This window comes from Nomascus leucogenys, chromosome 12 (assembly GCF_006542625.1).
Source record: "Nomascus leucogenys isolate Asia chromosome 12, Asia_NLE_v1, whole genome shotgun sequence".
NCBI lineage: Eukaryota > Metazoa > Chordata > Mammalia > Primates > Hylobatidae > Nomascus > Nomascus leucogenys.
This window is the reverse complement of record NC_044392.1, coordinates 49,520,458-49,545,129: the sequence shown is the minus strand read 5'-3', so window position 1 is coordinate 49,545,129 and position 24,672 is coordinate 49,520,458. Positions and strand designations below refer to the sequence as shown.

At 45.5% G+C, this 24,672-nt stretch overlaps 2 protein-coding genes across 3 annotated transcripts in view; one reads left to right on the top strand and one right to left on the bottom strand.

Annotated features, from left to right (window-relative positions):
• The first annotated feature begins 128 nt into the window (after nt 1-128).
• Nucleotides 129-8,231, top strand: RIIAD1 (regulatory subunit of type II PKA R-subunit domain containing 1). The gene is made up of 5 exons (XM_003259245.3): nt 129-232; nt 708-784; nt 6,200-6,246; nt 7,387-7,514; nt 8,114-8,231. Exons 1-4 carry the CDS (start codon nt 149-151, stop codon nt 7,455-7,457), a joined length of 279 nt encoding a protein of 92 aa, XP_003259293.1. The 5' UTR covers nt 129-148; the 3' UTR covers nt 7,458-7,514; nt 8,114-8,231.
• Nucleotides 7,612-24,672, bottom strand: part of MRPL9 (mitochondrial ribosomal protein L9) — a 41,109-nt gene continuing 24,048 nt past the window's right edge. The window contains exons 7-8 of one of the 2 annotated variants that reach the window (XM_030824522.1): nt 8,832-8,942; nt 7,612-8,015 (exon numbers count right to left, since the gene is read on the bottom strand). In XM_030824522.1, the coding sequence (XP_030680382.1) occupies nt 7,980-8,015; nt 8,832-8,942 (147 nt within the window). In that variant the 3' untranslated portion in view covers nt 7,612-7,979. Of the gene's footprint in view, nt 8,016-8,331; nt 8,943-24,672 lie in introns of those variants that run through there. The other variant, XM_030824525.1, reaches the window with a different exon arrangement.

Sequence of the window (24,672 nt, the reverse complement as noted above, 5' to 3'; positions counted from 1 at the left end):
AGAAACCCAACCCCCTAACCCCCGCCCCGGAGCTCACCCCTCAGCTCCTCGCCCCCGCTTCGCCGTAGGGGCCGGGCTTGGGGGCAGGGCGGGGCCGGGGGCGGGGCCTCTCCGGTTCGCTGCCGGTCGCCTTGACGACCGCAGCAAAATGGAGACGCTGCCAGGCTTGCTGCAGCGGCCTGACCCCGGGGCGCTTAGCGCCGCGCAGCTGGAGCAGCTGCGAAAATTGAAGGTGGGTGCGCCCACGCCCCCATCCAGCGTCCACCAAAGTGTAGCTCCCCCAGGACTGGGGCCTCAGACTGGGAAGAGAGCCGCCGAGAGAAGGGGAGCGGGAGCCTGTACCCTGATAATGTGGGGAGGGCGCAGGGGAGACCCCCGGCGGACCTCTGGGCGTCTGATCCCAGCACAGAGCGCGACGGGCACCTGAGAGTGCAGGAAGAACTAACTCAGGGACTCCTGAGAAATCGGCCAGAGAAATCGGCCGAAATTACTGCCAGACATATCCGACCTTAGTTAAGGCCCCTCAGCCTGAACAGGCGGCAGAATGATATTTTATCTGTAAGAAGATGGGTGGCTTAAACTTTCAAGCATCCTGGGGAAAGACTTAGGTTAAATGCGCACGCCGTTTCCCGCAGCCCTTCACATCTCCAGGACTGAACCCTGAATCTGTCTCCTCATGGAAGTGACCCTTTATTCTTGCCCCCCAGATTCAGACTCGGATTGCTAACGAAAACTACCTAAGGACCCACAAAGAAGTAGAGTGGCTCATAAGTGGTTTCTTCAGGTAGGTGGTTTTCCAGGCTCTGGGATTTGTGGCACGCAGGGTTTTCTTCGTTATCTCTAGAGGTTTCCTTCAGTTATCTCTAAATCCTTAAAAATATGTCTATTCATTTATTTTAACCGTAAGGATAAATACATACCTTACGACACTTGGAAGAGGGAATTTGGCGTTGATAAACCCAACAGCCATCCACTGGGTGTAGAACACTATTTTCAACCATAGGAGCTTAACAAAATCACTAGTTGAATTTAAAACAAAAATCAGTTGTCTGGTTGGCCCTTCCCTATTTGAAAACATTACTGTAGAAAAATTCCAAGGGTTGGAAGCCACTCTTTTCTTGGGGAAGAGAAGACAATTTACCAGTGTATCCTGGAATATGTTCTTTCCTTCCCCCACCCTCCTTTCAGCCTGGCATTTGCTTGAATGGAAACATATCCTAATGGGATGAAGGCAGAGAATTAAAAAAATAAATCACGGAGCATCAGTGGATGAAAACAATAGCGCTATCTCAAATGCCGTTTGGTTATAGACAAATAGACAAGGTTTAAATAATTATAATGGCACCCATCTCCAGGCATTGTGCTGTTTCCCTACATTAGCACTTACCACACTGTATTGTAATTGAGCTGTCAATCTTCTGTTACTGGTCCAAAGCTCTGAGCTAGTGGAGTGTGTTTGTGTTCCCAGTGCCCACGCAGTGTGTGGCATCTTGGAACACTTTTGCCGATCCTCCCAGCACCTCCACAAAAGACAGGTTATTGTCATTTTCATTTTACAAGTGAGAAAATTTAAGCTCAGAAAGGTGAAGTACCTTCCCAAAGTTGCTGAACCAGGATTCAAACCCCTGGTTTTTCCACTGTATTGTGCTGTAAGCAGTAGGTCCCCATTTCCCCTCTGGACTGTGTGCTTATAGCCAGAGGCAGGCCCTCTCTTGTCTTCTCAAAAGTTGGCCAGGTCAGGCACGGTGGCTCATGCCTGTAATCCCAGCACTTTGGGAGGCCGAGGAGGGTGGATCACCTGAGGTCAGGAGTTTGAGACCAGCTTGACCAACATGGTGAAACCCCGTCTCTACTAAAAATACAAAATTAGCCGGGCGTGGTGGCACATGCCTGTAATCCCAGCTACTTGAGAGGCTGAGGCAGGAGAATCGCTTGAACCCCGGAGGCAAAGGTTGCAGTGAGCTGAGATTGCTCCATTGCACTCCAGCCTGGGCAACAAGAGTGAAACTCCATCGCAAACAAAAAAAAGTTGGCCAGGCAGATGCATTGGCTCACACCTGTGATCCCAGCACTTTGGGAGGCCAAGGGGGGCAGATCACTTGAGGCCAGGAGTTCGAGACCTGCCTGGCGAACATGGGGAAACCCCGTCTTTACTAAAAATACAAAAATTAGTCAGACGTGGTGGCACGTGCCTGTAATCCCAGCTACCTGGGAGACTGAGGCAGGAGAATCGCTCAAACCTGGGAGGCAGAGGTTGCAGTGAGCCGAGATTGTGCCACTGCACTCCAGCCTGGGCGACAGAGCAAGATTCTATCTCATGAAATAAAAATTTAAAAAACTCACTATTCATATAATAGACGTTTCTCCAAGTATCAACAGATTCTTAGAGGGCAGATAGGGGAAGGAGACAGAGAAAACTGAAACCTATCCAGTTATGAAGGTTGGCCAGGGATAAGGCTTGGGCAGAAGAGAGTTTAGGGATCCTCTGTCAATATCAGACCTGAGGATCAGGCCGTCACCTTTTGCAACTTTTCTTCTAAAGGGAAATAAAGGGAAATAAGATGATATCGTTCCTATCCTGGGGAGCTTGCTCTCCACATTAGAAGTAGTTCCAGCAGAGAGATTGGGGATAGAAGTTAAAAGCTGAAACTAAATCAACATTTGCATTACTCACAAACAACAGGATTAGAATGCTTGGGGTTGATGAATGAAGAATTAGTTGTTTCAGTCACCTGTCAGGGATGGCCTTGCTTCTCTCTTTGTCCAGAAGAGTTTCCAGGAGCAGCTTGGGTGTCGGGGACTGGCTGCTGTGGGGACAGCCGCAGATATTTCCTTTCCTTTCTTACCATGTTCCTGTCAAGGCCAGGTAGGCCACCAGGTTTTTCTTTTTGCTGTCCCTAAAGCTACTCTACCTGAAATTCTTCTGACCTCTTTTCCTGGGTGGAGCTTGCAGGGGGTTTAGTGTTTGAAGTTTTAGGGTTTACTTTTGTTTGTTTGGTGTCATTGTTCCCTTTGATTGGTACCAGGATGAACCAGAATCAGCCTCTGTCTCTGCTGGCCACCTCACATGGTCCTTCTTGTGAGAAAAGAGGAAGGGAGAAGTGAGGGCAGAGTCCTGAGCACCGTGCCTGCCCTTGTCTGTTCTGCAGATATCGGCTGTTGATTCATTCCAAGCCAAAAGAAGCTCTGAAGGGTTCTTTCTGGGAAGCAAAACCCCCACTTGGGTTTTTTAGATCCTAATGATTTATGGCCATTCAGCCACAATTCTCCAGCCTATATTGGTAAATACAGCGTACCAAACTCTTAACACCTTGAGTTTTGGACCTGAAAAATGGAAAGAGTAGGAATCTGACTTAGTTTAAGGTACACAGAAACCTCAGGTTTTGTGCTGCAGATATGATAGATAGCCAGGTATGAAATTGTAGAAAGTTTTTTTTTCTTTCTTTCTTTTTTGAGACAGTCTTGCTCTGTCGCTTAGGCTGGAGTGCAGTGGTACGATCTCGGCTCACTGCAACCTCCGCCTCCCTTGTTCACGCCATTTTCCTGCCTCAGCCTCCCGAGTAGCTGGGACTATAGGTGCCCATCATCACGCCCGGCTAATTATTTTGTATTTTTTTTTTAGTAGAGACGGGTTTCACTGTGTTAGCCAGGATGGTCTCAATTTCCTGACCTCATGATCCACCCACCTGGGCCTCCCAAAGTGCTAGGATTACAGGCGTGAGCCACTGCGCCTGGCCATTTTTTTTTTTTTTTTTTTTTTGAGACAGAGTCTCACACTGTCACCTGGAGTGCAGTGGTACGATCTCGGCTCACTGCAACCTCTGCCTCCTGGGTTCAAGCTATTCTCCTGCCTCAGCCTCTCAAGTAGCTGGGATTACAGGTGCCTGCCACCAGGCCCGGCTAATTTTTTGTATTTTTAGTAGAGATGGGGTTTCACTATGTTGGCCAGGCTGGTCTCAAACTCCTGACCTCGTGATCTGCCTGCCTCGGCCTCCCAAAGTGCTGGGATTACAAATACAGCAGTGATCATGTCCTTCCTTGGCTGGAAAAATCTTCAGTAGTTCCACAACGTTGCTTTTTTGGGTTTGTTTTTAAAGATTCTATTGAAATATACTGAAAAGTGACATATCCTAAGCTGGATGAACGTCACAGGGTGAAAATACACATGGTACTATTGTTCAGATGAAGAAATAGAACCTTACCAACACCTCACATCCTTTGTGCCCCTCCCAGTCACTCCCCTTAAAACAGTAGCCAGTATCCTGACTTCTACTAGCACAGATTTATTGTGTGCTTTTGTATTTTATAAGAATGGAATTCTACACTATGTGCTCTTTTGTGCCTGTTTCCTTTTGCTCAGTCGTATCTTGTAGATCCTCCATTCTCACTGCTGTATAATATTTCATCATGTGTTATGCCATGTTTTGTCTATTTCCATTGTCTTTCGGATTGAGTATAAATGTCTCTCCCCAGCGTTCAAGGCTCTCCATAATAGAGCCTCTTCTGTTTCCCACTACTCCCTGCATGCGTCCCTCACTCCAGCCAGACCACATTTCTGATCATTCTGCTGACCCTATGGAGCTCAGGCACAGATGCCTCTTGAGTTCTCTTTTGGACTCGAGATAGAAAGGTGTCTACAACCCACTTCCTACTCTCAAGGAAGTCATAGTCTATAGAAGAGAAACTGTTTCTCTTTCTGGGTCTCTGCTCTTGCTGTTTCCCTGGATCAGGAATGTTTTTGTCCCTCAACCCTCATCCCGCCTACTACAATCCCATGTGTACTTCAAGGGTCCTCTCAAATGCCAGCTGCTCTGTGAAGATTGTTGGGGTCCCCCTCTCAGTAAACTCTTTCCCCACTCTGATCTCCCAGAGCACTATTTAATACCTCTCTTTAGCACTTGTCAGAGGTTCCTTGGCTTTTGGACATTTGGAAACTGACTTGTTCCTTTTTACTTGCCTGTAAGTTATTTGAGGTAGGGCTATATTTTATTTTATTTTGAAAAAAGCAATCACTCATATCTAGTGCAATTACTTGCACATAATTTGTGCTCAATAATTATCAAAATGAACTGAAGGAGAAGGGGGGCAAAATTCTGGAAGCTTAGGAAGGAGGGGCTTCTTGGTGAGTTGGGAGGCCTTGGCCAAGAGAACATATTATAGAGAGCACTGACCTTGGAGTCACAAGACCTAGGCCCTCTTTACTTTATTTACCAAGTTTATGAACTTGGGCAAATCATTAGTCTTTTGAAGACTTGGTTTCTTTGGATGTAAAATGGGAGCATAATAATGGTTGTTTCACAGGGTTGTTGTAAAGTGAGACAATATTTGTGAACATACTTTATGAACCATAAAACTCTATGCAATATAAGGCATTTTCAACTCTCTAGTGGCATTGGCCCTGCAGGTGTTACCACAGTGTCTCCTTGCTGGACTGAGGGGCCAATAACCATCTGAGGTCCACCTTTTAGCTCTGTTTATTGTATCTCCCTCTGCCCCTTGAATTCATGGTTAAGCTTACTCAGGACATTGTGGGGCTGCATATCTCCCACCATTAGTGGGCCGGCCGGCATGTTCTTCATCTTTGCCTCTTGCCCCTGGCTTGAGATCTGGTTCAGTGAAAATGATCATTGAGGCCGGGTGCCGTGGCTCACGCCTGTAATCCCAGCACTTTGGGAGGCCGAAGTAGGAGGATCGCTTGAGCCTGGGAGTTCGAAGCCAGCCTGGGCCACATAGTAAGACACTGCCGCTACAAAAAAAAATTAGCCAGCGCACATGCCTGTAGTCCCAGCTAGTCGAGAGGCTGGAGATGGGAGGATCTCTTGAGCCAGGGAAGTTGATCATGCCACTGTACTCCAGGCTGGGTGACAGAGCAAGACCCTGTTTCAAATAAATAAATAAATGCACACATAAACAAATTTGTCGACGGAATGACAAGCCCCACTTGGCTGCAGCACAGCTCTTTCTTGACGTAAGCAATATCCTAGTGTATTGCCGTTTCGGATGCTTCATTCCTTGCCTTAGATATGGAGTTGAAGGAAAATCATGAATGAAAGGGTCTTTGTCAGGAGTCTGCGGATTTATTGACTCCCAAGATGGTTGTGTCTCAGGTTCATCTGTGAAAGTACAGGACCCGAAGCAGTAGCCACAGCCTGCCTTAAAGTCTACTTTACCTCTCATCCTATCCTTTAATGTTTTCCAGAGAAATATTTTTGAAAAGACCAGACAACATCCTAGAATTTGCTGCAGGTGAGTAAGGCAGCATCGGTTTTGGGTATCTGACAAAGCCAGCGCAGGGACCATGATTGTGAGTTTAGACTTGAATGAGCCCAGGATTCTCCCTGCAGAGTCTGGGGTACTCCTTCACCTGATGTCCCCCAAGGAAGCTTTTTTTCAGCTTTTTCTTTCCTCCATCATCATTTCCTTAAAATGAGGACAGACAAGAAATGAGGCAGAACTTCCTCATGGTGAGGATTGTTAAGAATTTTGAGATTCCCAAAGGAACATAGCGGCAGTTTTTCCCTTGGGAATCTTAAAGCAGGGTTCTCAACCCTAGCTGTGCATCAGAATCACCTGGGGAGCTTTTAGAAATACTGATGCTCAGGCCCCACCGCCAGAGAGTTTTATTTAATTAGTCTGGGGTGGGGCCCAGCATACATAGCTTTAAAGACTCCCCAGGTGATTCTAATGGACTGGCTGCCCCAGATGCCTTAAGGTCAATGGTATTTAGAGGGAAAGGGATGGATTGGACAATTTCTTGGTTCCCATTAGTCCTGAGAATTGGTTACATCCCAGACCTCAAACCATTGCTAACGGAATCTCAATACGCCTTTGCTAGCGCAGCAGATGCTGCCTCTGATTCACAGTATGCTGGGTGTATAAAAACCCTCATCTGGCGTCATCCTGCGAGAGCCTGGCTCTCCTCTGAGAGGGTATTCTCAGAGAAGGCATGATAGCTCAGAGACAGGAGCTGGCAAGCGGAGCTGAGACAAGAATAAATCTTGGCATTTATTTGGGCTCCAAGATGGGCCTGGAGCAGAAAACCCAGAGAATCCCTGAGCCCTCTGATGGCTCTCTGTGCGTCAGCAGGCGGAGGAGCAAACGATGCGACCCGGGGTAGGTGGGGGGTGGGGGCAGGCACAGTGTGGAGGCGGCAGCCAGCCTCTGGGAGCCCTTCCTGGGAATGTTGGAGCTGGCAGAATCAGAACTGCTCGGGTGGGGGCAGTGACCGCTCATTTTACCATATTACATTGTAAAGCAGGGCCACCAGTAGCAGTCCTGCTAGTACCAAGCCATCCTAACTTTTTGGTGGAGTAGGCTGTCTCCTTCCATGGGTAAGTCTTTTCCCTTTGGGTATAGATGATGTCTTCTTTTTGATTTTTATCCCAGACTACTTCACGGATCCCAGACTTCCCAACAAGATTCACATGCAGCTAATTAAAGACAAGAAAGTGGCTTAATTAGCAAAATCATGATGCTCAGCTGTTGGGAGCGACCAGACAGAATCCAGCCTCGGGGTGGGTGTTAACCTCACTTACAGACAGAGGCTTCTTTACTCTTGTGAAAATAAACTCTGGTTTATTGGTCCAGGGTGTGAAAGAAATCAAGTGGAGAATTTAAAGAGAAGTTTAATGTAAATGTTTAGTTTTTCCTCTACTGTTTTGGGGAATTAGGGACTGTGAAGAGAGGCCCAGGGTTGATGTGTCATGTCAGTAGCAGGAAGCTTCTTAATGTAGTAGAATGGATTAAGGGAATGGAAGTGGGAGTACAGTAGTTCAGGGGTAAAGATGTCAACAGGGAAATGGGGAGGGGACCATTAGCATCAAGATGATGTTCCTGCTGGTGGCCTTTCCCGTGAGACCTTGGTGGTGAGAGGGGAGACGGTTCCATTGCTTCTGGAAGGGGTGTGAGCAGTTTCCCTCCTTGCTTCTTGGATTGGGCACTTTTCCACTCCTGCCCCATCTTCAAGCCAGGCTGTGCCATTAAGGCCACCACACGTTTTTCAGGCAGAATGATTCCTGAAATGATATTGAAAGCTGGGATTTAAATTAAAAAAAAAATGTGAGGTGGGCAAAGGTCACACTCCTAATTTGGTGGAACCATTTCTGTTTTGCAGGGTCATCTGGAGGCATGAGAGCCCTACTGCCATCAGTGTGGGTTTCCAAGTTGCCTTGGGCTCTGTCTACTGTTGCAAAAGCTTTTAAAGATACTCATTAAACACGGACCTTCTTGCTGTCTCTGCTTTATTTCACTCAAGAGGAGGAAGCCATCCTTCAGGGGAGGGCTGCTGTGCCCCACTTTGACGTGTGAGGCAGCCGGCCTGTTTCTGCTTTCAGGGCAGCCAGGGGCCTCTTGCTGGGTCCGTGGGCTGTCGTGCCCACCCCCTGAGAAGAACACAGCTGATCACGGGGGCACAGAAACAAGCGAGTCCATGCTTCAGCTGTGGTTTTGTTTTCTTGTTTATCTTACTTCTTGGGTTACTGTACAGAGTGTAAGGTGATGATTAACTTTGATTTCCATAGAAGCAATTGTAAGAGGAATTGGGCTGGAAGGACATCAAGAGAATGTGAGATGAGCCACAGAAAACCCTTTCAGGGTCGTAGATATTGTGAAATATGTGCCCAACAAGGGATTTGGGAGTTGTGGGCTTTGTTCTTGAGGATTTTTGGGAACTTGCTGCCCATCCACTTGATTTCAGGTAAGAGGTATGGGAGTGGACCAGATGGCTTCAGTAAGTCCTTTTCAGGCCTAGGAGCTTGGGGGTCTTTCGTGGTTATGTCCTACCCCTCTGGCCTGCACGATGCACTGGCTCCACTGTAGAAAGAACCTCTCACCTGTGCGTTACTTGTCAATGTCACCATAGCAACAGAAGCCCAGACCAAAGCAGGGGTTGTATTATTTTTATTTCCCTTGTCTCTGTCGGCCTTATTCCTAGCTGCCATCACCTGCAGTAGTAGAAAGGGCAACAAAACAGGGTGTTTAAAGAACTATTAAAACTACACATAATAAGCTATGGAATAGGAACCTGAGGAGTTATTTTTAGTGCCTTCAGAGTCACACTTTGGGAGCTATGGCACTGACAATAAGATACCCTTCTTTAGAAAATCCAGACGAACCCTTCAGCAAAAAACACACATCTACTAAGGATCTCTGATGTGTAGTGTTAGATTAGACAATGCGAGAACCTTTCCTGGGGAAAGAGACCTGGAACAATGTGGGAAGAGAGCAAAGCGTTTTCCAAGATGCTGTAGCACATGATTTAATACTGGGAGAGTATAGTGGTTCATTCTTGGGGGGGTGTCCTGGCAGAAATAAGAAATGCATTTCTTTTAAAATATTTACACTTAAGGTACATTTCAATGCCTTCCTGAGTAAAGAATGCATTTAGCACATGTTCATAGGGCATCTGCTTTGTGTGAGATGCTGTGCTATGTCCTGGGGGCAAGACATAAAGACAGTCCTGCCATAGAGTTGTTTATAGTCTGGGGAGATGGGCTTCTTTTCTGTCTGAATATCTCACCTGTTAGACTGAAAGCTCCATGAGGGCAGGGAGCAAACCTAAAAATCTAACTCGTTCACTACTGAATTCCTGACTCCTAGCAGTCTTTGGCAAATAGCAGGAACTCAGCAAGCATTTGCAGAGAAAATGATGTCTGCATAATTGAATGAGCAGTCGCATTACATCAATTGCTATATTGGCAATTACATACCTCTGATGGAAGTAGGTACGTAATATAAGGGGAGGTAGGAGAAAAAGCACCAGGTTTGCCTGGGAAAGTGAGGTCAATCCCATGAGAACTGGCATGTGATGGATTAGAAAGGGTTTGCTGGCCGGGCCCGGTGGCTCACACCTGTAATCCCAGCACTTTGGGAGGCCGAAGTGGTCAGGAATTTGAGACCAGCCTGGCCAATATGGTGACATCCCGTCTCTACTAAAAATACAAAAATTAGCCAGGCGAGGTAGTGCACGCCTGTAGTCCCAGCTACTCAGGAGGCTGAGGCACAAGAATCACTTGAACCCAGGAGGCGGCGGTAGCAGTGAGCCGAGATTGCACCACTGCACTCCAGCCTGGGCGACAGAGTGAGACTCCGTGTCAAAAAAAAAAAAAAAAAAAAAAAAAGCGTTTGCCAGGCAGACCTGGGAAGAGGGTAGTCAAGAGCACCTTGGTGCTTCCACTCTGCTGAGCAGGATGGTGGTGGCAGGTCCTGTTTGTCACCTGCTCGCCCTTATCCTTTTCTTCCTTGCTAATGGAACTCCAGGTTTGTTGAGGGCAGCAGTGGGTTCAGCCCCAAGTAGTGGATGGAATTTGATCTGGGCCAACTATAACAGTGGCATTCCCTGACTTCCCAGGCTTCCTTGCAGCTTGGGGCAGCCATTTGTTCATGAGCTAGAGGTAAAAGTGTGCTGGGGGTTCTACAAAAACCTTTGCTTTTCTTAACGAAAAACCGGAGTTGGGGACAAAAGATTAGGTTGGAATAGCCTTTCCCTTTCTGATTTGGATCTGAACGTGATGTCTCGAGCTGTACGCTGTACAGCCATCTTTTTTTTTTTTTTTTTTTTGTGAGACAGAGTGTCACTCTGTTGCCCAGGCTAGAGTGCAGGGGCGCGATCTTGGCTCAGTGCAACCTCTGCCTCCAAGGTTCAAGCGATTCTCCTGCCTCAGCCTCCTGAGCAGGTAGGATTACAGGCATGTGCCACCATGCCCAGCTAATTTTTGTATTTTTAGTAGAGACAGGGTTTCACCATGTTGGTCAGGCTGGTCTCAAAACTCTTGGCCTCATGTGATCCGCCCACCTTGGCCTCCCAAAATGCTGAGATTACAGGCGTGAGCCACCACACTCGGCCTGAGCAGCCGTCTTAAGACCGTGAGGTAATCAGTGTGAGGGTGAAAGCCAGACCTCTAAAACAGCAGAAAGGGAAGATGGGGAGACCCTGGGGTCCTGATGGCATCTTTGAGCACTTAAACAGCCCAGAAATCACCCACCTACCTTCAGACTTCTTGGCAAATGAGAATAGTGAATCTCTTTTGTTTCAAAATCAAACCACAGTTTACATCCTGATCCACCACTTACTAGATGTCTGGCCTTGTCCAAATCACTTCACTTCCTTGAGCACTGGGTTTCTCATCTATAAGACCTACAATACCCACCTCTCTGGGTCGTTTGGATTAGAGATAAAGAATGGACAGTACCTGGTGCATGGGAGGTGTTTGCTAGTGGCGTGCCGCCTGGTGATGTATGAAGTACAAGGGTAAGGGTGGTGAGAGGAAAAGTCAGATGAGAAGGTAGGACAAATCAAAGGGTGCTGTGTACTAGGCAAAGGAGGTTAGGTTTTTATCATGTAGGCAGTGGAGAGCCAGCAAATAATTGTAAGCCGAGGGGAATTATAAAGATATTTGCATTGTGAAAGTATAATAGCATGGAAGACAAATTAGGGGAAACTAAGTCTAGAAATGGGAAGACCTGTAGGGAGACGATCATAATTGTCCAAGCTGGTCAGGCATGGTGGCTCACACATGTAATCCGAGCCCTTTGGGAGGCCGAGGCGGACTTGAGGTCAGGAGTTGGAGACCAGCCTGGCCAACATGGTGAAACCCTGTCTCTACCAAAAAAACCCACTAAAATTAGCTGGGCGTGGTGATGCACACCTGTGTTCTCAGCTACTCAGGAAGCTGAGATGGGAAGATCGCTTGAGCCTGGGAGGTCAAGGCTGCAGTGAGCCGAGATCATGCCACTGTACTCCAGCCTGGGCAACAGTGAGACTCTGTGTTTTTGTTCTTTTTTTGTTTGTTTTTTTATAATTGTCCAAGCTGTCATTGTCTCTCACCTGCACCACTTCAGTTGCTTCTTACCCTGGTCTCTTTGCTGACTCTCTGTCCACTATTTCAGTTGAGAACGTATTTAGCTGTAGGTAACAGAAAACCAAATTTATGGTAACTTAAACAAATACGGGGTCATTTTTCTCACCTAATAAGTTCAGCAGTAGGCAAGTGTCAAAGGGTCAATGATGTTGACAAGTACCCAGACCAGGTTTTTTCTGTCCTCACTCTGCCAGCCTTAGCCTGTCCCGTCATGGCTGTGAGGCCTCCTGCGCTCTCAGGTGTCCTCTTTACATTTCAGGCAGGGAGAAGGGCAGAGAGCTGCGCCAGCTGACTGTGTCCCTTTTTATCAGCAAAGACAAGCCTTCTCTGAAGGTCTGCCACCTCTCCCTCACTGGCCAGACCAGGGTCATGCGGCCCATCCTAAGCTCAACAGAGACCAGGAACGGGAGGGAAACTGCTGGGTCAGCCCCAAATCATCATAGGACCCACCTGCACTTTCTGATGCATCTTCCATGGATAATTCTTTTTTTAAAGTTTAATTTTATTTATTTATTTTTGAGACAGTCTTATTCTGTCACTCAGGTTGGAGTACAGTGTAGCTCACTGTAACTTCAAACTTTTGGGCTCAGTCCTCTTACCTCAGCCTCCCTAGTACTAGGATTACAGGTATATGCCACCACTGATTTAAAAAAAAATTTTTTGTAGGCTGGGTGTAGTGGCTCACACCTGTAATCCCAACACTTTGGGAAGCCAAGGCAGTGGAGTACTTGAGGTCAGGAGTTCAAGACCAGCCTGGCCAACATGGTGAAACCTCATCTCTACTAAATATACAAAAAAAATTAGCTGGGCATGGTGGCACACACTTGTAATCCCAGCTACTTAGGAGGCTGAGGCAGGAGAATCGCTTGAACTCAGAAGGCAGAGGTTGCAGTGAGCTGAGATTGAGCCACTGCACTCCAGCCTGGGTGACAGAGCGAGACTCCATCTCAAAAAAAAAATTCTTTTTTTTTTTTTTTTTGTAGAGATGGGTTGCCCAGGTTGCCGTGTTGCCTGGGCTGGTCTCAAACTCCTGGACTCAAATGATTCTCTTGCCTCAGTCTCTCAAAATGTTGGGATTACAGGTGTGAGCCTCCACACCTGGCCTAGAATGATCTTTTAAGAAACTGAAATCAGAGTATGCACTCTCCTGCACTCTCAGTGTAAACTCCGCCTCCTGGATTGAAGCAATTCTCCTGCCTCAGCCTCCTGAGTAGCTGAGATTACAGGTGTGTGCCACCACACCCAGCTAATTTTTGTATTTTTACCAAGTTGTTCAGGCTGGTCTCGATCTCCTGACCTCGTGCAGCTGCTCAATATGCATTTGCTGAATGATAAATCGATGGGGTGTTGGAAGACTGAACTGCAAGATGAGGCCTTGATATATGCAGTGGCATGAAAACAGGAGGTGAATTCTAGACATATTTAGGAAGGGGAATTGGCAGGACCTGTAATTTGAATGGGGTGGAGTTATTACAGAAGTTGTAGATTCTAGAATGACTTCCAGGTTTCTTGCACGGGAAAGAAGAGGAATGCTGGAATCATTCACTAATACAGAGGGCAAGCAGGTAGGGGCAGGGGAAATGGGGAGATGAATTTTGGCCAAAAGTTTTCCACTGAGTTTGCAATTGGGTCATGGTGATGTGAACATGAATAGCTTTAGTGGGGTAGGCAGAAGTCAGATTGCAGTCAACTTGGTGGCAATTGTGAGATGAAGACATGGAAGTAGATACACACTGCCCTTGAAGACGCTTTCTAGGAGCATGGCTGGGAGAGGAAATGGAGAAAGGGCAGTCGTTGGAGGGGGAAGCAGGGTCAAGGGTGGGTTCTTGTAATGGGAGATGCTTGAGCATCCAGTAATTGGACGCTTTCATCTCTTCTGATATATTTTACTTTTAAGCTAAAGTTAGGAGTGTCTTGGAATTGCTGCTCAGATTGGATCTGATATCCAGAGAGCAAATACATGTGCTAATAAGCTGGCTACAGGCAGGCATGCTTTGCCACCTAGTGACCTTCAGCAACCCCTCTGTGTCAGGTTCCTCGTGTTCAAAATTGGAGCAGTAGCTCTCCCTAGGCTTGCAGTAAGGATTGCCTCAGTGTGTGGATGCCTTGCTGTGTCCACGGGGTGGGAAGGAAGGGCAATGTCTGGAAAGCAGGCCACTCTCAGTCTAGCTGGACTGGCCTCTGCTGCCCTCTCCTGGGCATGTCTGCAGAGTTGACATGCTGTTTGGAGAATGCCTGCTCAAGGCCTGAGTGGAGTGTCAGCAGGGGGGAGAGAAGAGGAAACAAAGCTGGGCTGGGAGTGGGAAAATAGTAACAAACACACAGATTCCTGTAACAGAAAGTTCTTTAGATGTTACAAAGACCAGGGCCTTAGCCCTGGGCAGTGCTGCTTCAATGAGTACCTTAGACGTTTACTTCTTTCTTTCTTTCTTTTTTTTTTTTGAGATGGAGTCCATAGGCTGGAATACAGTGGTGATATCTCGGCCCACTGCAACCTCTTCCTCCTGCGTTCAAGTGATTCTCATGTCTCAGCCTCCCGAGCAGGTAGGATTACAGGCATGTGCCACCATGCCCAGCTAATTTTTGTAATTTTAGTAGAGATGGGGTTTCACCATGTTGGCCAGGCTTGTCTCAAACTTGTGATCTCAAGTGATCCACCCGCCTTGGCCTCCCAAAGTACTTGGATTACAGGCATGAACCACCGTACCCATTCAATGTTTACTTCTTTAAAGTATCTGAAGAGAAACCTTGCAAATTGATTATTTATTCATTTATTCATTCACTTATTCATTCATTCAACAAATATTAGGGCATATTATGTACTCAAGATGCAAAGTTTTGGGAATCAGACACGCTCCTCAAGGAACTCATGGTCTAGTGAGTGAAGACAGATACATAGGTACATAGATAATTACAGTACAGTTTCAAAAGTAAAATGTAAGATGTACAGTATATTCTTGATTACATGTATTTAATAGTTAATATGTTTTGGATCTGTGTCCCCACCCACATCTCAGGTCAAATTGTAATTCCCAATGTTGGAGGTGGGGCCTGGTGGAAGGTGACTGGATCAGGGAGTGGTTTCTCATGAATGGTTTAGCACCATCCCCTTTGTGCTGTTCTCAAGATAGTGAGTTCTCATGAGATCTGGTTGTTTAAAAGCGCACCTTCCCACTCTCTATTGGTCCTGGTCCTGCCATGTAAGATACTCATTCCATCTTTGCTTTCTGCCATGATTAGAAGCTTCCTGAGGCCTCCCCAGAAGCAGATGCTGCCATGCTTCCTGTACAGCCTATGGAACCATGAGCCAATTTTTCTTTATAAATTACCTGCTCACAGGTAGGTTTTTTTTTGTTTTTTTGTTTTTAGTTTGTTTTTTTTTGAGATGGAGTCTTGCTCTGTTGCCCAGGCTGGAGTGGCAGTGGCACAATGTTGGCTCACTGCAACCTCTGCCTCCCGGGTTCAAGTGATTCTCCTGTCTCAGCCTCCTGAGTAGCTGGGATTACACGTGTATGCCACCACATCTGGCTAATTTTTTGTATTTTTAGTAGAGACAGGGTTTCACCATGTTGGTCAGGCTGGTCTCAAACTCCTGACCTTGTGATCCACCCACCTTGGCCTTCCAAAGTGCTGGGATTGCAGGCATGAGCCACCACACCTGGCCTTCAGGTATTTCTTTATAGCAATGTGAGAACAGACTAATACATAAAATTGGTTCTGAGGAGTAGGGCATTGCTATAAAGATACCTGAAGATGTGGAAGCAGCTTTGGAATTGGGTAACCGGCAGAGGTTGGAAGAGTGTGGTGTGGAGGGCTCAGAAGACAGGAAGATGAAGGAAAGTTTGGAACTTCCTAGAGACTTGTTAAATTGTTGTGACAAAAATGCTGATAGTGATATGGACAAAAAGTCTAGGCTGTTGAAGTCTCAGAAGGAGATGAGGAACTGATTGGGAACTAGAGCAAAGGTCACCTTTGTTATATGTTAGCGAACAACCTGGTGGCATTGTGCCCCTGCCCTAAGGGATCTGTGGAACTTTGAACTTGAGAGTGATGATTTAGGGTATCTGGTGGAAGAAATTTCTAAGCTGCAAAGCATTCAAGATATGGACTGGCTGTTTCTAACAACCTATCTCATATGCATGAACAAAGAAATGATGTAAAACTGGAACTTACATTTAAAGAGGAAGTAGAGCATAAAAGTTTTTGAAAAATTTGCAGCCCAGCCATGTGGTAGAATAGAAAAGCCCATTTTCAGGGGAGAAATTCCAAGCAGGCTACAGAAATTTGCATAAGTAAAAAGGAACCAAGCACTAATATCCAAGACAATCGGGAAAATGCCTTGAAGGCATTTCAGAGACCTCTACATGCAGTCCCTCCCATCATACACCCAGAGCCCTAGGAGAGAAGAATGGTTTTGGGGGCCAGGCCCAGGGTCCTGCTGCCCTGCATAGCCTTGGGGCATTACTCCTAATATCCTGGCTACTCCAGTTCCAGCCATGGCTCAAAGGGGCCAAGGTACTGCTCAGGCCACTGCTTCAGAGGATGCAAACCCTAGGCCTTGGTGGCTTTCATGTAGTGTTAAGCCTGTGGGTGCACAGAGTGCAAGAGCTGAGACTTGAGAACCTCTGCCTGGATTTCAGAGGATGTATGGAAAAGTCTGGTTGTCCGGGCAGAACCCTGCTGGTAAGGGTGGAGCCCTCACAGAGAACCTCTAGTAGGGCAGTGCAGAGAGGAAATGTGGGGTTGGAGCTCCCTGACACAGTCCCCACTGGGGCACTGCCTAGTGGAGCTATGAGAAGAGGGCCACCACCTTCTAGACCCTGAAATGTTTGAGCCACCGACAGCTTGCACCCTCAACCTCAAAAAGTTCCAGTCACTCAATGCCAGCCCATGAAAGCAACTATAGGGGCTGAACCCTGCAAAGCCTTAGGGGCAGAGCTGCTCAAGGCTTTGGGAGCCCACTTCTTGCATCAGTGTGCCCTGAATGTGAGATATGGAGTCAAAGGAGACGATTTTGGAGTTTTAAGATTTAATAACTGCCCTGCCTGGTTTCAGACTTGTGTGGGGCCTGCAGCCCCTTTCTTTTGACCGATATCTCCCTTTTCAAACAGGAATATTTACCAAATGCCTATACTTTCATTGTATCTTGAAAGTAACCAATCTGTTTTTGATTTTACAGGCTCATAGGTCAAAGGGACTAGCCTTGTCTCAGATAAGACTTTGGACTTTTGACTAATGCTGGAAGGAGTTAAGACTTTGAGGGACTGTTGGGAAGGCATGATTGTATTTTGCAACATGAGAAGGACATGAAATTGGGAAGGGTCCAGGGGTGGAATGATATTTTTGGATCTGTGTCCCCGCTCAAATGGTATGTTAAATTGTAATCCCCAATGTTGGAGGTGGGCCAGGTGGGAGGTAATTGGATCATGGGGGAGGGTTTCTCATGAATGGTTTAGCACCATCCCCTTGGTGCCTTTCTTGTGATAGTGAGTTCTTGTGAGATCTGGTTGTTTAAAAGTGTGTAGCACCTCCCCCCACCCTTGATCCTGTTTCTGCCATGTAAGATGCTCTCCCCAACTTTGCCTTCTGCCATGATTAGAAGCTTCCTGAGGCCTCCCTGGAAGCACATACTGCCATGCTTCCTGTACAGCCTGTGGAACTGTGAGCCAATTAAGTCTCTTTTCTTTATAAATTGCCCAGTCTCAGGTATTTCTTTATAGCAATGTGAGAACAGACTAATACAATAGCTATAGCTGTGTTAGGCCTAATTTTTATTTTATTTTATTTTTTTTTGAGATGGAATCTCACTCTGTTGCCAGGCTGGAGTGCAGTGGTGTGATCTCAGCTCACTGCAACCTCCAACTCCCTGTTTCAAGCGATTCTCCTGCCTTGGCCTCCTAAGTAGCTGGGATTACAGGCACATACCACCATACCCAGCTGATTTTTGTATTTGTAGTAGAGACGGGGTTTAACCATGTTGGCCAGGATGACCTCGATCTCCTGACCTCGTGATCCACCTGCCTCAGCCTCCCAAAGTGCTGAGATTACAGGCGTGAGCCACCGCACCTAGCCAGGACTAATCTCGAATAAAATCCAAACACAATGTCTGTTTGGCTTTGAAATACACCACTGTATGATTTCTTTTCCTCTGCAATGCCCCTTCAATGGCAAAGTAACATGGTAAAGTAACCTTGTGAAATTCCACAACCAAACCAACTAGGAAGAAAGAGTAGCTGTTTAGAGCTGTAAGAAATATCTAAAAAATACTTATCTAGGTGAGAAGTTTCAAAAAATATATCTCAATTCTCATATTTAAAGGTACTATAGGCCAGGCACGGTGGCTCATGCCTATAATCCCAGCACTTTGGGAGGCCAAGACGGGTGGATCACCTGAGGTTGGGAGTTCGAGACCAGCCTGACCAACATGGTGAAACCCTGTCTCTATTAAAAACACAAAAAATTAGCCGGCTGTGGTGGTGCATGCCTGTAATCCCAGCTACTCAGGAGGCTGAGGCAGGAGAATCGCTTGAACCCAGGAGGTGGAGGTTGCAGTAAGCCAAGATTGCACCATGGGAGCCCAGCCTGGGTAACAAGAGTGAAACTCTGTCTCAAAAAAAAAAGAAAAAGAAAAGAAATAAAGGTACTGTAGTGGATACTGTTGTGCTGCCCAGATACCCACCCCCATCAGGACTGAAGCACTCATCCTTGTCCTCCCCCCAGCACTTCTGGGAATTTTGGGTGACTGACAGTTCCCAGTTGCACCAGCATTTCCAGGAATTTGGGTGACTGACAGTTCCCAGCTGGGCTTCCTCGAGGAGATGCCCTCAAGTGAAAATTCATTCAAGATTATGCCCCCTCCTAAGACAGCCTGCATCTACTGGTCTATGTGGAAGTATATTCCCCTGCATGATTCTGATTTCCTTGTCTCAGTGGGGGACAACTCTGCAGGGCCACAACAGTTCCTGAGTTCCTGCTGTCCAGTTCTAAGGCCTTCACTTTCTCCCCAGTGTTGTTGATCCTGAGAGCCCGACTCAATGAACTTCTTTTACTCAAATCTCCATCTGAGAGTATGTTTCCCGAGGAACCCAGCCTGACAGTCAGTGCCAAGAGTGCTGAGGAAGCAGATTCTAAAATGAGATTCTAAACTGGAAATACCTGTTGGCCCACTGGCAGGGAGGGCCACTGGCAGTAGGTGGAGCATGGAGATTCCCCAGCAGGGTATCAGTGCAACTGTCAAAGCTTTCACTAGTGCTGAACTGGGATGGGATCCTGGGGGAAGGCAATGCTTAGTGGGGGAAATATATCAGGTCTGATAAATATATCAGGTTTTATAAAGACAATGGAATTGGATGGCTAGCTGGAGGCAATCAATGCATTGGACAAAGGCAATGAAAGGTTGAGGGTGATTGATCACCAAATAAAGGCTAAGAGTGAAAGCCCAAGGCCCTCCTTAGCAACTTAAAAGACATTTTTTATCTTTTGTATCTAGAGGCCCCCAAAAATTGAGAATAAGGTCCAATATTTAATTGTAAGAGTATCAGGGCTCCAAAGAAGGTTGAATTCTTAACTCTGGCAAGAAGGAGTGAGACCCTGAGAGACACAGGAGTGGGGGCAGCTGGGTTAATGCTTTAAAAAGTCTTGAATTTTTAAATTCTCCATCTTTTGGGCCTGCAAAAGTGCCCACTTGTTCCTGGTAAAGGTTATCACTACTTCCTTGCTTAAGGATGATAGAGAAGCCTCTGGCTTGCAAGACCACACAGGTTCCCTTCAAAACCTACCCCACCTCCTCTCCTGATCTGCAAACCAATAACTAGGATTAAGTACTTTTAGAACTCAGCTAAGATTCCCCTAAGAGAAAAAACGCACCATGCCCTGGAGGTTCAAGAGGACCTAACTAGCAAATACAGGTTGGAGATGTATGGGACTGGATTCTGAGGGTGTTGGATCAAGGAGGGTGGGACATAAAGTTTGATGAGGGAGAGTGTATGGATTTGGGAGCCCATTCTTTTTTTTTTTTTTTTTTAAGACAGAGTGTCACTCTTGTTGCCCAGGCTGGAGTGCAGTGGTGTGATCTCAGCTCACTGCAACCTCCACCTTCCGGTTTCAAGCAATTCTCCTGCTTCAACCTCCTGAGTAGCTGGGATTACAGGCACATGCCTGCCATCATGCCCGGCTAATTTTTGTATTTTTAGTAAAGAGAGGGTTTCACCATGTTGGCCAGGCTGGTCTTGAACTCCTGACCTCGCGATCCGCCCGCCTCAGCCTCCCAAAGTGCTGGGATTACAGGCATGAGCCACTGCGCCTGGCCTATGGGATCCCATTCTTAGGATATGGGATTTAGTACTCTGACAAAGACCCTAAGAGATGTTGCTAACATTCTGATAGTGTAACTGAGTACCCCATTTTCCAAGAGATAGTTTATTTTTTTCTCTCCTTTTCTCTTTTCTCCTTTTCCCCTATAACTATATTTAGAAATGCAGTTATAGCCTTTTACCTCCTCTTCACCAGACACTCCCTACAGGGCAAGTTCATCTAACTGTGTGTTTAGAAGTCCCAGAGCAGAACTCTCACCCAAGCAGGAGGTTACCTGAAGAGACAACCTACAAGTCCATCTACAAGCCAACCTATGCCTGCTATGAGACTCTCTCACCTGGAGAGTTTTTGGCTGCTTTGGCAACCTAGTCCTGCCCATGAAGGCGCCAGTAGTCACCAGCTCGGCCACCTAGTAGACAAGGCACCAAAGCGAGTATGCAGGCACCTGCATGCCATTCATGTCAGCATGCCAGGTCCCCCTTTTTTTTTTTTTGAGACAGAGTCTTGCTCTGTCACCCAGGCTGGAGTGCAGTGGCGCAATCTTGGCTCACTGCAAGCTCCGCCTCCCGGGTTCACGCCATTCTCCTGCCTCAGCCTCTCCGAGTAGCTGGGATTACAGGCGCCCGCCACCACACCCGGCTAATTTTTTTGTATTTTTAGTAGAGACGGGGTTTCACCATGGTCTCCATCTCCTGACCTCGTGATCCGCCCACCTCGGCCTCCCAAAGTGCTGGGATTACAAGCGTGAGCCACCGCGCCCGGCCCAGGTCCCCTTTTAAAAGCACCTGCTTTCTGCTCCAAAAGTGAAGTGGTACCCTAAAAGCCAGAGGCTATACCTTCTTCCCCTAAGCTAGCTTTGGAATAAAAAGTCGCTTTGTTTATACCAGACCTTGCTTTTGTTAATTGGACTCTGCAAGCAGCAAGCAACTGAACCTGTTTTGGTTACAGTGAGATGACTCTGGGAAGCTTGAAGAAAGCCATGGCCCACATTAAGTGAAGTAGGCATGTGAGGAGGGCTGTGGCATAGAGTGGAAGAGGTATTAAATGGCTCAAAAGAGTGGGCCTGCTAGGCCGGGCGCGGTGGCTCATGCCTGTAATCCCAGCACTTTGGGAGGCTGAGGTAGGAGGACTGCTTGAGCCCAGGAGTTCCAGCACAGCCTGGGCAACATAATAAGACCCCATCTCTATTTTTTTTTAAAAAGTGGGTATGCTAGAATTAATATGTAAAATCAGAAAACTCACCAAATGCTTATGTTCCATCAGACATCCCAAAGAATATTCACTTTCTTTTAAAAGGCCCAAAAGAGTGGGCATGCGAGGCTGGGCGTGGAAAGAATACTCAATTTCTTGAAGTGATGAAGAATGTGCTGGTAAGAGAAGCTCAGGGATGGCTGTTCTCTGTAGGCCAGGGCTGACATAGGGTATACGGTCACAGAGCTGGGCTTACTAATAGCAGAGGGACAATAGGATGCCAGAATCAAAGTAGCAGAATTATTGTGCTGAGCAGAAAGTTTGGAGAGGTAGCCAGGGTCTGACCAGCAGAGAAATTTGGCGATCATTAATAGAGCATGGCTTCCTGGGGACAAGATAGATGGCACTCAACAAATACATTGTTCAATGCATTAACAAACAAACAACAACAACAACAAAAAAAGTAAAGACGGATGATTAGGAGGTGGAGGACAGCCACCTTGATAAAAACTTACAACTCCTTACTGTTTCTGCACCCACCCAGCTTATAAAAAATTCATCTTTATCGAGGTACAATTTACCTACATTAAAATTCACCCATTTTAAATACATACTTTAATGAGTTTTACAGATATGTACAGTTATTCAGCCATTAACACAAGATATGCAACATTTCCATCATGCCCCCAAATTTCCTTGTGGACAGTAGTGCACTGGATCCCACTTATGCCACCTTGTGAGATCCAGCTGTTAACCAGCCTTTCTTCTCTACTAAATGTTCAGTCATGTCACATCAGTAATTTGAAATTGGCAACGGAGGGGTATTTACACCATGGAAATCAGCAAATGCTGCAAACCAGGGCTCCCTTTCCACCAAGAGCCAGTTGTTAAACATTTCCCAGGACACCACTGCTCATTCCCCTCTGCAGTCAATTCCCATCCACAGCTCTGGCCCCCAGCAACCACTGACAAATTGCCACTATAGTCTTGCTTTTTAAAGAATGTCACATAAATGGAATCATATAGCATGTAGTCTTTTGTGTTCAACTTCTTTCATTATACTTTTAGGTTTATCACTGTTGTACATATCATTTGTTCCTTTCTCTTGTTGGGTAGTATTCCATTGTTTTTGCAGCAGTTGATGGATGTTTGGATTGTTTTCATTTGGGGACTATTATGAATAAAACTCCAATGAACTTTCACATATTAGTAACTTTTCATTTCTCTTTGGTAAATATCTGGGAATAGGATTGCTGCGTTAAATGGTAAGTACATGTTTTAACTTTGTAAGGAACTGCCAAACCTTTTTCCAAAGTTCCTACCCCATTCTGCATTCCTACCAGCAATGTATGACCAGTTTATCTGCGTTTTTAGCAGGATTTGGTGCTGTTGCTATTTTTTATTTCAGCCATTCCAATAGGTGTGTAGTAACACATTGTGGTTTTAATTTACATTTCTCTGATAGCTAATCATGTTGAACGTCTTTTCATATGCTTGAATATTCTTTTGGGTGAAATGTATATTCATGTTTTTTGCCCATTTTCTAAGTGGATTGTTTGTGGGGTTTTTGTTTGTTTGTTTTGTTTTTTTGATAGGGGTTCACTCTGTTGCACAGGCTGGAGTGCAGTGGCATGATCATAGCTCACTATAACCTGGAACTCCTGGGCTCAAGTGATCCTCTTGTCTCAGTCTCCTATGTAGCTGGGTCTACAGGTGTGCACTGCCACACCTGGCTAATTTTTAAATGTTTGGTGGAGATGGGGTCTCCTTATGTTATCCAGGCTGTTTTCCAACTCCTGGCTTCAAGTGATCCTCCTACCTTGGTCTCCCAAAGTGTTGGAATTATAGGCAGTTTTTTGTTTGTTTTGTTTTTACTGTTGAGTTTGAGGGTTTTTTTTTTTAATACACTGAAGATACTGGTCCTTTGTTAGATATGTAATTTGCAAATATTTTCTCCCAGTACCTTGTCTTTTCACCCTCTTCACATGGGCTTTCCAAGAGCAAAAGTTTTTAATTTTGAGAGGTCCAAAATCTCAATTTTTTTTTCATGGATTGTGCTTTTGGTATCATGTCTAAGAACTCTCTGTCTAATCCTAGAATTTGAAAGTGTTCTTCTATTTTAAAAATAGGTTTTATAGTTTTACATGTCACATTTAAGTCTTTTGCCATTTTGAGCTAATTTTTGTAGAAGGTATTAGATTGAGTTTCATTTTTTGCCTATGGCTGTCCAGTTGCTCCAACATCATTTGTTGAAAAGGCTAGCTTTCCTCCAGTGAATTGATTTTTTTAAATTGAATTGAGGTAGTACCTTTTCATTGAATTGAGGTAGTACCTTTGTACTACCTCAGCACTATGTTGAATATAAAAACATTCAGACTGTCACCATTAAGTGTAATCTTAACTGTAAGCTTTCTACAGGTACTCTTTGTCAAGTTAAGGAAGTTTCTCTGTATTATTTTTCTGAGAGTTGTTTTTTTCTTTAAATCACAAATGAATGTTATTTTGTCAAATGAGTCTTCTGCATTACTTGATTTTATCTTGTGATTTTCTTCTTTAGAGTTTTAATATGATGGATTACATCGATTGATTTTTGAATATTGAACCAGCCTTGCATCTTTGGAATGAGATGGGTGTGGTGTGTAATGCTTTTTATACATTACTGAGATCTATTTACTGATACTTTGTTAATGCTTTTTGCATCTATACTCATGAGAGATGTTGGTTTGTACTTGTTTTATACTGTTTTGTCTTTTTCCCCCTCAGGGTAATACTGGCTTCATAAAATGAAGTGGGAAGTATTCTTTCCTCCTCTATTTCTATTATGTAGAATTGGTGTTAATTCTTCTTTAGACATTTGGTAGAATTCTCTAGTGAAACTATCTGGGCCTGGAGATTTCCTTTCCTAAGAAGTGGGAGAAGTATTAAATCATGAATTTAATTTCCTTAATAGTTACAGAGCTATTTAAATTATATATTTTATATTGTGTTCATTGTGGTATTTGTGTTTTTCGATTTGGTCCATTTTGTCTAAGTTGTCAATTTACGTGTATAGATCCATGGTATTCCCTTATCCTTTTGATGTTTATATTGATATGTTATTTCATTCCTGATATTGGTAATTTGTATCTTTTTGTTTTTCATCAGTTTTGCTAGTGGCCTGCCAATTTTAATAATTTTTTTCCAAAGAAACAGTTATTTGTTTTATTGATTTTGTTCATTGATTTTTAAAAAAATAAATCTCATCAATTTCCTGTTCTTTTTGGTATCTTCATTATTCCTTGCTCATGCTTGCTTTGGGTTTAGTTTGCTC

Coding starts and splice junctions, on each gene's coding strand:
- RIIAD1 (XM_003259245.3), top strand. CDS start 149: ATGGAGACGCTGCCAGGCTTGCTGCAGCGGCCTGACCCCGGGGCGCTT. Junction 233..707: donor AGCAGCTGCGAAAATTGAAG/GTGGGTGCGCCC, acceptor CTTGCCCCCCAG/ATTCAGACTCGGATTGCTAA. Junction 6,247..7,386: donor CATCCTAGAATTTGCTGCAG/GTGAGTAAGGCA, acceptor TTTTTATCCCAG/ACTACTTCACGGATCCCAGA.